This window comes from Polypterus senegalus, chromosome 3, assembly GCF_016835505.1.
Source record: "Polypterus senegalus isolate Bchr_013 chromosome 3, ASM1683550v1, whole genome shotgun sequence".
NCBI classification, from domain to species: Eukaryota; Metazoa; Chordata; class Cladistia; order Polypteriformes; family Polypteridae; genus Polypterus; species Polypterus senegalus.
The window spans coordinates 184,469,159-184,482,977 of NC_053156.1; the positions used below are offsets into that span (position 1 = coordinate 184,469,159).

The window sequence follows — 13,819 nt, forward strand, 5'->3', positions numbered from 1 at the left end:
TTATTTAAGTTTAAATTGTTTATTTTGTGATTTAAAGCACAGTGATTTTCTGTAAAATAAGTAATAAAGGATTATGCATTTTTGCTATATTTCAATTAAGAGAAATTTTCAGTGCAAGTTCTGACTTTTTGTGCTTGTGCTATTATGCTATAAATGAGTTTCATTCTTGCCAACATTTGTAAACCAATTATATATGTACAGGGTTGGTTAACTCTAAATTCTAACTATGCCTGGTCAACTGCATTCTGAAAAAAATCAGCAAAAAACAGCCAAGTGAATAGATGATTTCTGAAATGGTGCATCTATTCTAAGATAGACCAAGTGCCATCAAGGACACCAAGAACAAAAAGGAAATGGAAAAGTCATAATTTAAAGAGTACTTTGAAACAGCCTTAGTAGCAACGCTAAACGGAGTATGCTAATGCTAAAATACTGAGGGTTAAGCTGTGCTTTAAATACCTCAACTGATGGGACAGGCTTCTGTCCTGTCAGGGGGTTTTAGCCTTTGGGTTCCCTTTAGCTAGTCATGGTTAAAATTGCACAAAATATTCACATTTCTCCAATTTGTGTGCTTTTTTTTGTGAATTTCAGGTACTGTCCTGGTGGCCCCGATTCTGACTTTGAATATTCAACACAGTCCTACACAGGCTATGAGGTAATTGTTAATGGTGATGACTTCTATATAGAAATCAGCAACTCTAATATTTGCGATGTTATTTGAGGAGGCATTTAAGTGTTGTCTTAAATTTTAAGGGTAAAATTGTAAGAATATATATTATATATTTTCTGTATTCAGAGTCTAAAAGAACAAATATTGCAAAGCTTTTGATGGGACAGGATACCCGTGTCTTTAGGAACTCAACTTTTATTGACATTCATACACATACATAGTATATGGTTGAACGAAATTTTGTTTCTTACAATCCCTGGTGCATAAGCAAAACAACACACATTTAACATACACCATAACATTACCAAATTCAGTGCACCAATACAATGTTACCAAACAAAAGATGCAGGAATATAAAGCTTGAACAATGCTCAATATCCATGGTAAAGTGTAAAGTGACAGTACCTTATTGGGGGAATGTTATAGGGATAATCTACTGGATGACATGTACGAGTTCAGAGGTCTGACAGTTTTTTGCTGTTATAGGACCTGGCTATGCTGGTCCTAATTCTGTGGTGTCTTCTACCTGATGGCAGAAGGTCAAACGGTATGTGTAACGAGTGAGAGAAGTCTTCTAAAATGACAAAGGCTCTATAGAGACAGCAAATCTGAAAAATGTACTAGATTGAAGTAAGAATCGAAGAGACCCCTATGATCCTCTCAGCTGTCCTCACTATGCGCGGCAGAATCTTACACTCATGGGCTTTGCTGTTCCCAAACCACACAGTAATTATAATAATTGTAAGTTGCCTGGGAACAATTCATTTTTGTGGATATAATTACATTCCTTATTTAGCTCTTTGCTTACTTGAGCTTGTCAAGCTACCGGTTATTCTGAAGGGAGTTCTAAATGTGCTCTCTAATGGACTGGCACTTTTTTCAGGGTTGATTCCTATTGTTTCTCTGATGCTTCTGACATAGGCGTTGTTCCTTTGGATTGAACAGGCCACTAGTTATTTGATTACAGAAAAATGTGGTAGTTGTCTAGTTTCTTTTCTTACATGTTAGGTTTTACTTTGCAGTCTAAAAGCATGCATTCTGAAAAACATACAGTAATTAAGGAAACCAGGTACTGAACCATTGCCTTCTAATGGGAGAGATATGGGAAGCAAAAGGTGGTGCTGTGGATAGGAAACAAGTTTGTAAGTTCACTATATCTTTTAAATAATAGTAATAGTATCTGTATCTTTTTAAATGGGCATGTTTTACAGAAACATAGTGTACATGGGCTTTTTCTTCATTAATTACCATCATGCAGAATGCACATGAATCATATGAACATAATGGAAATAGTGTACTGATGGTTAAATGGTTCACCACAGTAACATGTCTTCAGTTTGTGTAAAATCTGACTTACATGCATATTAATAACCATATACGATTTGTCATTTTTTTTGTTATTAAAATTAGATAAATTACCTCTTAGCACAAAATTGAAAAATGGATAAAGAAATAATTCTGTAAAAATATCATGTTTTATAATATTACTAGGCTGACCCGCCTTTTAAGGCAACCGACTTTTAAGTTGACCACTTCTTAAGGCAATTCAATATGTAGATCAATTTGATATTTTATACAAACTCATTAATTTGGTTATATTGCATTTGAGCGGTATTACTTTAATACTCGTAGTTTCTGTTATTTTTGTGATGAAATCTAAACTTTTTTTCTATATTAAAGTCGCCCTTTTGAACCTCCCTGATATTTACTACGCGGTGAGGCATTTGTACTACATCAACATTAATTATTTCCAGAGACATAATTTTGACTATTTTTCCAGCGCATCGCATACAAAAGCAAGGGAATGATGGGAGCACCAGAACTCTGCTCACATCATGTTGCTTCGTACCGCAAGCTGCAAGTAGTAAGTCTGTGATAAGCAGAATATACTTTTATATAGTAAGAAAGAAGAAGAAGATATCGCACAGTCTGGAGTAGAAAATCATCTTTTACCTGGAAAAACGAAACTACAAATCCCATCGTGCATTGCAAAATGTGTGTGTGAAACTCCGCGCCTGCGTAGCACTCACGGGACGGAAGGACAATCCTGACCGCTTTTATATAGAATGATTATAGTAATTTAAAATTTTCTTTTGGATTTAAAGCTAAACATTAATCACAGCAGTCATTTCTTTCCATTTGTCTCACCTAAGAGCTACTTACCCATTTATCTGGCATGGCACTTTATCTGTGAGTCCCCATCCAGACACCAAGGTGACCTCACCCTCAACCCTTAAGCATGTAATCAGATGGATTGTTACAGTTCTTGGATTCCATTCTCTGAATATATGTTTTTAATTAGTTCATTTTGCTCAGTACCCAAGGCGGAGCAGTGACAGAACAAGACCAGATATCCGCTTATAACAATAATGCTGTTAAATATGATCAATAGAATTAAGCACCATAGTTCTCACAAACTCTTATAAAGCTTGATTCTTATCAAGAAAAAAGAAGAAGTATTAAATGCTCGATGATACTTTCCAAAAGCATATACAGTATGTAAATCAAGGGTTACAAGTCACCCATAAAATAACAACAATTATCTCTCTTCACTGTCCTCTGTTTGAGTCTTTGCTTACAGTTTATTTGGAGGCATCCCATTCCTCCCCCACCCAACCAACATAGCCATTATCTTTTTAATGACAATTCTTTTTGTCTTGCTGCAGCAATGTCACTGCAAAATGTGAGTTCGTTGCCACCCCCAAAAATATTCTGAATTATGCTAAAATGTACATGTTTTAGTCAAATTCAGTAGGTTATAAAGAATACCAACACATTAATCAGTAGCCTGGTTTTTAGTTCATATGTAAATGTACTTCTGTTCTTAGAAAGTCCACTCTTGTAACAGAAATGTTTTCTGATTATTTCCTTCCTTATCAGAACTTTGGTTTTGATAGCTATATTGTATTTGCCTGATTTGGTATTAAGTCTGCCTGCATATGCCCTTGTTTTCAGCTTAACCTTGAGACCCTTTTATGCAGCATATCACTAGCTGCCTATGTTTGTCTCATTTATACTCAGCATCTATAATAATGTTGCTTTATTGAAAATAACAAGGTAAGCCACATATGCCTTTGTATTCAATAATCACCACAAGCATTTACTGTAAAGAACATTAATAAGGAGAAAAGCTTTAATTTTCATATTATCTCTGCACAAACCTCAGTTATCTTAAAACACAGACTACTCATACTCCAGTTACCAGTATTAGTTATAACTTAAAACAGCAGCTCAGGTTCAAAAGAATTTTAAAATATAATGCACCCATAATTAGTGTGCATCACTTAGCAATTTAATGAAAAAATAAAATAATAAAATTCCATGTGTGCTTTTATGGCTCATCAGTGTATGAGAACAATTATCACTTTTGTTGCTTTTGTGGTTGTGCAAGGTATTATACTGGATACAAATAAATATATAATCAAGCAAATAAAAACAAACCTTAACAATGATCAGTGGTGCATATTAATCACATAAAAGTTTTTTTTCACCAGTCTCGCAGTGTCTTTAAGTTTTGGATTGGAGCTCAGTATTTGTCGAGCATTAGTCCACAATAAGATACCACATTCTGTGACCGTCTTGAATATATATTCTGCCGACCAGAAGGGGCATAGTCAGTTGCCTTCATTGGGCATCTTCTCTTTACTATGTGGACAGAAAGACTATGCCATTAGCGACAGCACTCCCTCTCATCCTGGGGTGCTATTGCTTGCTTACCAAGGATTAGCCAAATAAGTGATCCTCAGATGTACTTGTATGACATCTTATGCCTCATACTGGTGGGATAGGCTCTGACTCGCTAGGCGCTAATGTGAATTAAGAAAGTTAAATTCAATAAAGAATACATGAATGAATTACAATATTAAAAAAAAAAAAAAAATCAGAAGCACATTTTTAGGTGCATTATATTATAGGGTACATCTCCACTTTATGTTGCCATTTGAAGGTTAATGGCTAATCAGAATACATTGTTTTAACAAATTATTTAAACATAACTCATAGTCCTCTCTGCTGCTTTAGCCAATATTGTTTCCAATAATTTTAAATTCCTTATGAATAATTTTTAATTATCTGTATAATATTTCTAATGACAAACTTCAGATTGTTTGATATCTAGAAGAGGATGTTTGAGTTAGGGTGGACTGAAATGATATAATGGATTAGTTCAGAAGTGATAATCGCCTTAAACAGATTGGGCATCAGCCAGATGTGACTGATCATCAAATTATATTAATTCTTAATAGATGTTTCTGTTGAATTCTTGTAACATTCATTTTAAATAAAAAAGCACTGGGCTCAGATTAACATTTGCTTCATCCAATGTACAGGTAATGGAATTGGTATTAGAAGAGAAAATGCAGGAGCATTCCATTCCTATTTGCAGCACTTTCTGCACCTATGATTTACATTACCTAATTTTCATTGCTTAAGTATTTGCACTGTCTGCTAAATAATAAATGTAAATGTTCTTTATCTCTATTTATTTCTTTGTTAAAAACAAAAAAAGAAAAATATCTGAGAATCTGCTGTAGTGCAGCATTTGAAGGGAGCAACTTCTCCATCTGAGTCTATGCAGAAAATGATGGTTAAACTCAATATATAAATATTTAAAATTGGGTAATTTTAAAATTGTAAACATTTTATTGTGGATAATGGTTTTTTAATGAGAATTAGGAGAACTTTTAAATAATTTAACAATATTGTTTTATAGCCAACTTCAATGAGAGCAATTCGAGCAAGATATGATCCTTTCCTTCAAACACGTCATCGCATTGAACAGGTTAGCCGAGTTTATTTATAGTTTTTTTTGTTAAATCTAAAAATGGTGTAGATTGTTTCAAATTTCAGTCAATGAAAATTTTTTTTCTGTTGATTTGTCATATGTATTGCCACGGAACCTAGTATTTTGTTAATAAATTGTTTTGCTAGCTGTGTAATGGATATGACTTCTAATGGTTGCACTCTGATCATTACATTGGATGAATTTAAGTGTTCTCTTTAAAATTTTCAGGGTAACATTGCAAGAATATAACCTATATTTTCTGTATTCAGAGTCCAAAAGAACAAATATTGTAAAGTTTTTGATGGAACATGATACTTGTGTCTTTAGGAACTCAAATCAACTTTTATAGTTAAGTTAAAAACGAAGCGGCTAGCAAAGAAGTGGTGCTACAAACCTACAGTGCCTTCTGTGATCCTGGGAAATGTGAACTCATTACCAACTAAGATCGACGAACTGGCTGCACTGGTGAAAATGTCAGAACCTACGGAGAATGCAGTTTGTTGTGTTTTTGCGAAATGTGGCTAATAACTACCATCCCAGATGCTAACGTGGAGCTACCCGGGTTTAGCACAGTTAGAGCGGACAGAGATGCAAATACCTGCGGGAGGCAGAAAGGAGGAGGGCTTGCTCTTTATGTCAATACAAGGTGGACACATCATTGTTGTTATTGTTTACATCCCTCCTCGGGCAAATGCGGAGATAGCGGGTGACATCATCCATAGTAGTTATAGGCATGGACCTTCTGTCAAATTGATTAATGACCTTTAAGCCTCACCCATATGACGTCATACCGGAAGTCCCACCCCGTCTCTCCCTGATGACGTCACACCGGAAAGTCCCGGACCCTTCACGTGACCTAGCCTCTCCCCTTTGGCACAGCCCCATGGGGGCGGATTGGTCAAGGGCCCCCTGTCCCGCCCAGACTTCACCTTCAACCCTCCCCCTCCACCTGATTGGTTCTCTTTTCTGTCAACGGCCGTTTGATGGATGTCTGCCCCGTCGTTGAACCCATTCCCCTTGCACCTGATTGGTTCTCCTTTCTGTCAAGGGCCATTTGATAGATGTCTGCTCCCTCGTCGAACCCGCCCTGCACCTGCTTGGTTCAACAAACTGTCAATGGTCAGTTTGATGGATGTGTGCCCCCTGCTTGAACTCAAAACATCAACCCCCCATAAATAATGACAAGCCCAGGAATGTTACAGCCTCTTCCTAGCACAAGCCCAGACATTCCCGGGGCGTGTCCTGACCAGTCCAGGCAGATTGCCGCCTCGGCCCTGCACCAGTCCGAGTACGTTCCCATCTGTACCCTGCCGACCTGAAGGGCCTGCCTCGGCCCCGGTGAGGCAGCACCTGACGGTCGGCCTCCCCACACTTCCCTGCCAGTTCTGAAAGGGCAGTATAAAAAGCGAAGCATTTTGTTCTATCTATGATTTTAATATGAACACGAAATTAAAATATCTCATTTTTGCTTTATGACTTGTGGCTCCAGGCTTTTTTTCCATCTCACAGACAGATTCTTTTGTCATCTTGCTGCAGCAATAGGCACATCCAGAGAGAAAGAAATGAGGCATACCGAGACCTGCTCGCAGGGGCTGTCAGGTGGATAAGAGCAGGTCTCAGTGTGCCTCATTTATTTCTCTCTGGATATGCCTATTACTGCAGCAAGATGACAAACTGTTAGATCAAAGACACGGTCTGAGTCAGTCAGTGCGATCGCACCCTGTTTCGGCCTCCCGGAGTTAGGCCGCACTTAATCGCCGGCTTCACAACACTTCCCAGCCACTTCTGAAAGGGCGGTATAAAACAGCCAAGCATTTTGTAAAGACTCCGACTGGGAAAATGGAATCTAGGACCGAGGTCCCAGCGAAGCGTTGGATCTGCGGTGTTAAAAGATGTTTGTTGCCCGAGTTTCTTGAAGCTGAAGCGGCGGACGTGGGTCGGACCAAGTTGTGTGAAACATAGGTAGAATCAGATGGCGATGATAAGGGAAACCCAACTATAGTCTACGCCATGCCCCTCCCTTTTACCCTAAATACTCCACCTGTTAATCACTGGATCCAGACGGATGAGCAAACCTTGGCATTCTTTGAAGCTTTTAGTGCTCTCCACATTTCGACAGTCACAGACTCTGAAATGACGGAGGTCATCCTCAGGGTTTCCGTCTCAGCCTTCAAAGCCTGAGTCTTACCAATTTTATAACTCGGGCCTTTTGTGGAGTTCGAAGCAAAACCTTGATCGACAGGAACGATGACAATCGGTACATCGAAAAGCCTCCCCATCAACCCATCGACAGTCTGTAGATAAACAGGCGTTACAGTGCTGCTCACAACGATGTCGTGACGGGTTAGAATATCCCGTGTAGCAGAAATCGCAGATGTAGTTAAATCCCAGAAAGCCTTTTAGATTCAAAATACTGTAATAATGCTCACGGTGCAAAAACTAGAACGCCGTCTTTGGTTTTCGGCCCTGGGACGCTTCAAATTTTAATATAGCGCTAGTGTTTGGTTCCCGGTACCAGACGATAATTTTAATATTTATGAGCCTCTCAAATTTTTCTACATCTGAAAACGTTACTTTCTGATCCGTTGATAACCCGACCCTGACGTACAGTTGACAAGCCTCTTGTTCACAGAATTTCTGATTGTTTCTGAACCTGTCGCTTAATACAGCCAGTCAATCCCCTGGCAAAACAGCACTGATCATCCGGGTTGAAGGAGATCTATAGGTGCTTCCATTTCTTTTGAATGATTATATCGTTGAAAAGGGTACATGCTTTGCGCCTAGAGCCCCCAGCCGGAACCCTGACTACCTGAACGATTAGCGTCAGACTGGAATCGGTTAAAATAGTGGCGTGACTCTGGAGAAGTAACTCAATTTGATGTAAAAAGTCCTCGACAGAAAGCATGCCCGCCGGGGTTAGGGAAAAAACACTGGGGCTGAGAGATTCGGCAAGTAATTCTAGTTGCACTAGATCCTGATGATTCGAAATGCTTGTAAAACTGTCTAAAATTTGCTGAAGGGTCTCATGCACATGATGAAATACTTCGGCAAATGAATTAAGTGTGTAGGCCTCAGAGAAATTGAAGCCGTGTCTAATTTCGATATTGTTAAATTTTGGATGCTCCGTGATAGACAAATTATTTAATCAATAGGTGGAGGGTTGCGGGGAGCTTACTGGCGGCTCTGAAGATGAAGGATTCTCCGTATGCGAGGTAGAGGGTTGTGGAGAGTTTACTGATGGCTCTGGAGACGAAGGATTCTCCGTATGCGAGGTAGAGGGCTGTGGAGAGTTGGTTTCGAGGCTCAAGTTTATCCCGGACGAATTAGTCACTCCTGGTCCCATCTGAGGATGCGGGGGTGAATTACCCGACTCTGTTAAGACCTCAACAGGCGAGTGTTGAAGACGGGCCTTACTGGGCCCTGAGGTACCTGATGTACATGATGTACGTTAGAACCCAGAGGTACAAGGTTGTGGGGATATTACATTTGTGTCTAGGGCATTAGGCGGTGGTGAAGGGACTGAAGACGTTCTGGCCTCAGAAGAGGTATTCTTCAAAAGCTCTAGCAAAGCGTTAACTACGGCTATTTCATCAGAATTTAGAACCTGGAGTGAATTGTTAATTAGGTCAAAATTGTCGATCGGATGTGTTACGGGGAATGGTGATTAAACAACTTCAGGAGATCGTGGAGAGGTGGGGATTTTAGGGGGCTTTATAGAATATTCGAGGTTATCAAACATCTCTTTTAATAGTCTCAGCTTTTCACTGGACGGTCTTTTTCTACCTTTACGCCCTGCAGGATATTCACACTCACTGTCTGTATCACCGACGTTGCGGTCACTGTCACTGCTGCCGCTAGACCCGTTTTCAGGCATGACCTAATTTTAATCTAAGGTTACAGTTATGATCACAGAGAATAATAATAATAATAATAATAATAATAATAATAATAATAATAATAGTAATTTGCAGTCAATTTTATTTTTCATGCAAAAAAAGTAATATTAAACCTATCCTTTAATTTCGGATTAGAACAATGTATAAAGCATACAGATTCATCAAATATAAGCACATATCGGGTTTGAAATTGTACATGGGAACCTCAGATTCTACAAATTGCTGCAGTAACAGGCCAAGGTTTTCAGTCAGCTCTTGCAGCCTCTGTTCTCTGTTCATGTTCAGGGAATAACAAGAGCCGCGTTACGGTAGAGGGTTAGATTTTCTGAACTGTCCAACAACTGCGTTAAAACGCCAGGAGAGCCTGAAAATAAAAGTATGCCCTTTTCAGTTAAAGACCTCATTTTACAAAATCTGGAGATACGTCTGTACCCCTGCTTTTCTTGGATAAACTGAAAATGACACTTACTGAGGTTGTACAACTCAGGGGATTCCCTTTAAGAAACTGTTTCATTCTGTAAAGGATTTTCATCTACAAAAAAAAAAATGTATATGGTCTTTAAAACAACAGGCCAGACACACACACCCACCGGCACACATACAAAATGCGTAAGTTCTTTAAAATAACATTCCCGAGCCCATGGCCTGCCGTAGCTCAAACAAAATGCATATGCTCTTTAAAATAACAGTCCACAAACACACACAAAGGCACACATACAAAATAGCATAAGTTCTTTAAAATAACATTGCCTGCCGCAGCGCAAACAAAATGAATACGCTCTTTAAAATAACAGGTTAAACACCGTTAGACACAGACACGCACACACACACAGGCAGATCATGAAGATAAATAACTTTGGATGTTTTAATACGCGACAACCCCCTTTTCACTCCCAGTTCAGACCTATAGAAGCACGTTACTATAAAAAATTCTGTTTTATGGTGGCTAGACCGACTCTGGCAGATGATAGGCTATTTGTAACAAAGTGCACGTAGACTCCGTACACTAAGGTGGACGGAAACTTTTCCAAATTAGACATCCGGGCCTCATAAATACGGGAACATGTTATAATATTCATTTCCCCTATGATTCAACAACACACAATGCGTCTAAAAACCCTGCAGACTTTGGGTTCGACAATTCTAAATTAAAATAATTACATTTTACATTCTTATTTACAATGAAAGCGCCTATAGTACAAGAGCATGCGTAATCACAGGCATGAGCGCGCTCACGCGAATGATCTCACACAAAGCATCCGTAGGAACTTTGTAAACAATAAGCAGGACTGCGCACATAAGCACCGGTAGGAACTTTGTAAACACCTTATCAATTTTAAAAATATTCTTACCTATTTCATCATAATGGCTCGAAGAATCTTTTTGAATATAAATTTCTAGAAAAAATAAATAAAGGATTCAGCCATAAGTTATTTTTTAAATAAAACATGATTCATGTATACTGGCACAACCGACATACAGTATACCCAAAATGCACAGTAAACTCGCGCATGCTCAGATAATCAAACCATGAAACTCCCATAAGCATGCTCAGATAATCAACCCATGCACATTTTAAGCAAAATATTTGTAAAAATGATTTACCATTTCCTGACTCAGTTTCGATATATACATCTAAAGGAAAAAACATAAGGAATCAGACCTAACATTTTTAATACATGCTCCTTTAGCGCGTATAATAGTTATGAATAGGGATTAATAATAATAATCAAAAATAATGCTTACCGTGATCTTCCGGGACAATGGCTTCTGCAAAAATAGGCAGTATGAAGAATGTTAATATGAATTTTATCCATTACAAATTACAAAGTAACATTAAAATGAAGACAAACCATTGTCAGAGAAATCCATCTTGTTTTTTCTTAGCGGTTTCCAACATGTGATAATGAGATCTAGTCGCGGTGTTATTATATATAGGACAGCACAGCAATTTTTTCAAGTTTGAACGGTCATTTATAATCACAGATATGCCCGATCTGCCAGTCAATTTACTCGGGCAGTTTATGCAACAGGCCGGCTCAAAAGGTACTCTGTGCATCTTGAGTAATTTTAAAACAGCTGTCTTTTCTCTGTTTAGACAGAAATTTCATATTTCTCGTCAGATCTTAGGGGTCTGTTTAGATCTGAACATCGCTCATACCAGAGCGTGAGTGACACAGCTACAGGTTGATCTTAAAATCCCTGAGCTTCGTTAGATCAGCATATTTTTTTTTTTTACAAAAGAGATGAAAAGTGCCTGAAAAAAAATTTCCTGAGCGGCTTGGGTGCATTTTGTATTGGAGATTACAACACACAGCTGAAGTGAGATGCTAAAAAGCTCCACCCTATCAGCAGAGTTGATAAATTACACAGGCACTGGAGTGCTGTGTACCTGGGGTTATCGGGAGAGTAGGGAAAGACCATCCCAACGAGCATCAAAAGAGATGAAAAATGACCCTGCCGGCTTCAAAGGGCCTGAAAGAATTCCTAAGCGGCCTGGGGCAGTTGCACAACTTAAGTGAAAAGATACACTAGCTGCAGGTGGTCTGCCGAGTTGATAGATTACACAGGTACTGGAGCGCTCTGTACTGTACCTGGGGTTATTGGGAGGGGAGGGGAGACCATCCCATTGTGTCAGCGCTGTGAAGGCAACAGCTGATTTGACCTTTTCTGTGTGTAAAGAGAGAGCAGGGCCTGCTGCACGGGGTCTGTTAAAAGCAGACCGAGAAATGCTCTCAGGGGCTGTCAGGGGGCTCAAAGCATGTCTCACCCCCATGTCATTTGGTCTTTCTCTCTGTGATTCTCTCTAGGATTTTCTGGGGTATGGGGCAGGCAGCTTGGCTTAGATCAGGCAAAGTTGAGATAGATATTTTAAATAATAGATACAGGGGTTCTTACCCAAAGCAGGAGAGGCTATAAGGTAACGCCCGGCTAGAATGCTGGGACCTTGGTCCTAGATTCCATTTTCCCGGTCGGAATCTTTACAAAATGCTTGGCTGTTTTATACCGCTCTTTAAGAAGTGGCTGGGAAGTGTTGGGAAGCCGGCGGTTAAGTGCGGCCTGACCCCGGGGGGCCGAAACAGTGTGAGATCGCATTGACTGACTCAGACCGTGTCTTTGATCTAATAGTTTGTCATCTTGCCGCAGCAATAGGCACATCCAAAGAGAAAGAAATGAGGCACACCGAGACCTGCTCTCATCCACCTGACAGCCCCTGTGAGCAGGTGTCAGTGTGCCTCATTTCTTTCACTCTGGATGTGCCTATTGCTGTGGCAAGATGACAAAAGAATCTGTCTGTGAGATGGAAAAAAGCCTGGAGCCACAAGTCATAAAGCAAAGATGAGATATTTTAATTTTGTGTTCAGATTAAAATCATAGAATAAAATGCTTCGCTTTTTATACCGCCCTTTCAGAACTGGCAGGGAAATGTGGGGGGACTGGGAAGTGTGGGGAGGCCGACCGTCAGGTGCTGCCTCACCGGGGCCGAGGCAGGCCCTTCAGGTCGGCAGGGTATGGATGGGAACGTACTCGGGCTGGTGCAGGGCCGAGGTGACAATCTGCCTGGACTGGTCAGGACACGCCCCGGGCATGCCTGGGCTTGTACTAGGGAGGGGGTAGAGGCCAAGGCAGACCCCGGGCATATCTGGGCTTGTCGAGGTAAAGGCTGTAACATGCCTGGGCTTGTCCTGGGGAGGGGGTGTGGTATGTCAGTGGTGAGTTCAAGCAGGGGGAAGACATCCATCAAACTGACCATTGACCGTTTGTTGAACCAAGCAGGTGCAGGGCAGGTTCCACGACGGTGCAGACATCCATCAAACGGCCCTCGACAGTAAGGAGAACAAATCAGGTGGAGGGGGAGGGTTCAAGGCGGAGTCTGGGTGGGGACAGGGGGCCCTTGACCAATCCGCCACCACGGGGCTGTGCCAAAGGAGAGGGGCTAGGTCACATGGAGGGGCCGGGACTTTCCGGTGTGACGTCATCAGGGAGCGATGGGGCTGGACTTCCGGTATGGTGTCATAGGGGGCGGGGCTAAAAGGTCATTAATCATTTTGACAGAAGGTTCATGCCAATAACTACTATCCATTCTGCAGTTGCTAACTTACAAACGCAGCACCCCTAGGCGCTTGTGGTAATCGCTGGATACTTTAACCTGGACAAAACATTACCTGCCTTATCCCAGTACAGTGGAACCTCTAGATACGATCACCTCTGTATACGAGCAATTCAAGATTAGGGAAAGTATGAGCGAAAAATTCGGATCTAAATACGAGCATTGGCTCGCGTAACGAGCCACGATTCCCAATCCGCCTCGACTCGGGGATTCACCCAAGCTGACACTGCCAGCCCGTCAGTTCACTCAGTGTTCCTTGTTCTTCCGTAGCGTGAGGATCTATGCATTTGTGCGCTTGTGATTTCATTGTTTCGCTGTAGCAGTTCGCTGTATAAGCGTATCCAAAAATTTTGCGGACA

At 40.5% G+C, this 13,819-nt stretch overlaps 1 protein-coding gene across 1 annotated transcript in view; it reads left to right on the forward strand.

Moving 5' to 3' along the window:
• Positions 1-13,819, forward strand: part of elp3 (elongator acetyltransferase complex subunit 3) — a 412,219-nt gene that overhangs the window by 111,620 nt on the left and 286,780 nt on the right. Inside the window, exons 5-6 of the mRNA XM_039748296.1 lie at positions 592-655; positions 5,382-5,450. Of these exons, the coding sequence (XP_039604230.1) occupies positions 592-655; positions 5,382-5,450 (133 nt within the window). The remainder of the gene's footprint in view (positions 1-591; positions 656-5,381; positions 5,451-13,819) is intronic.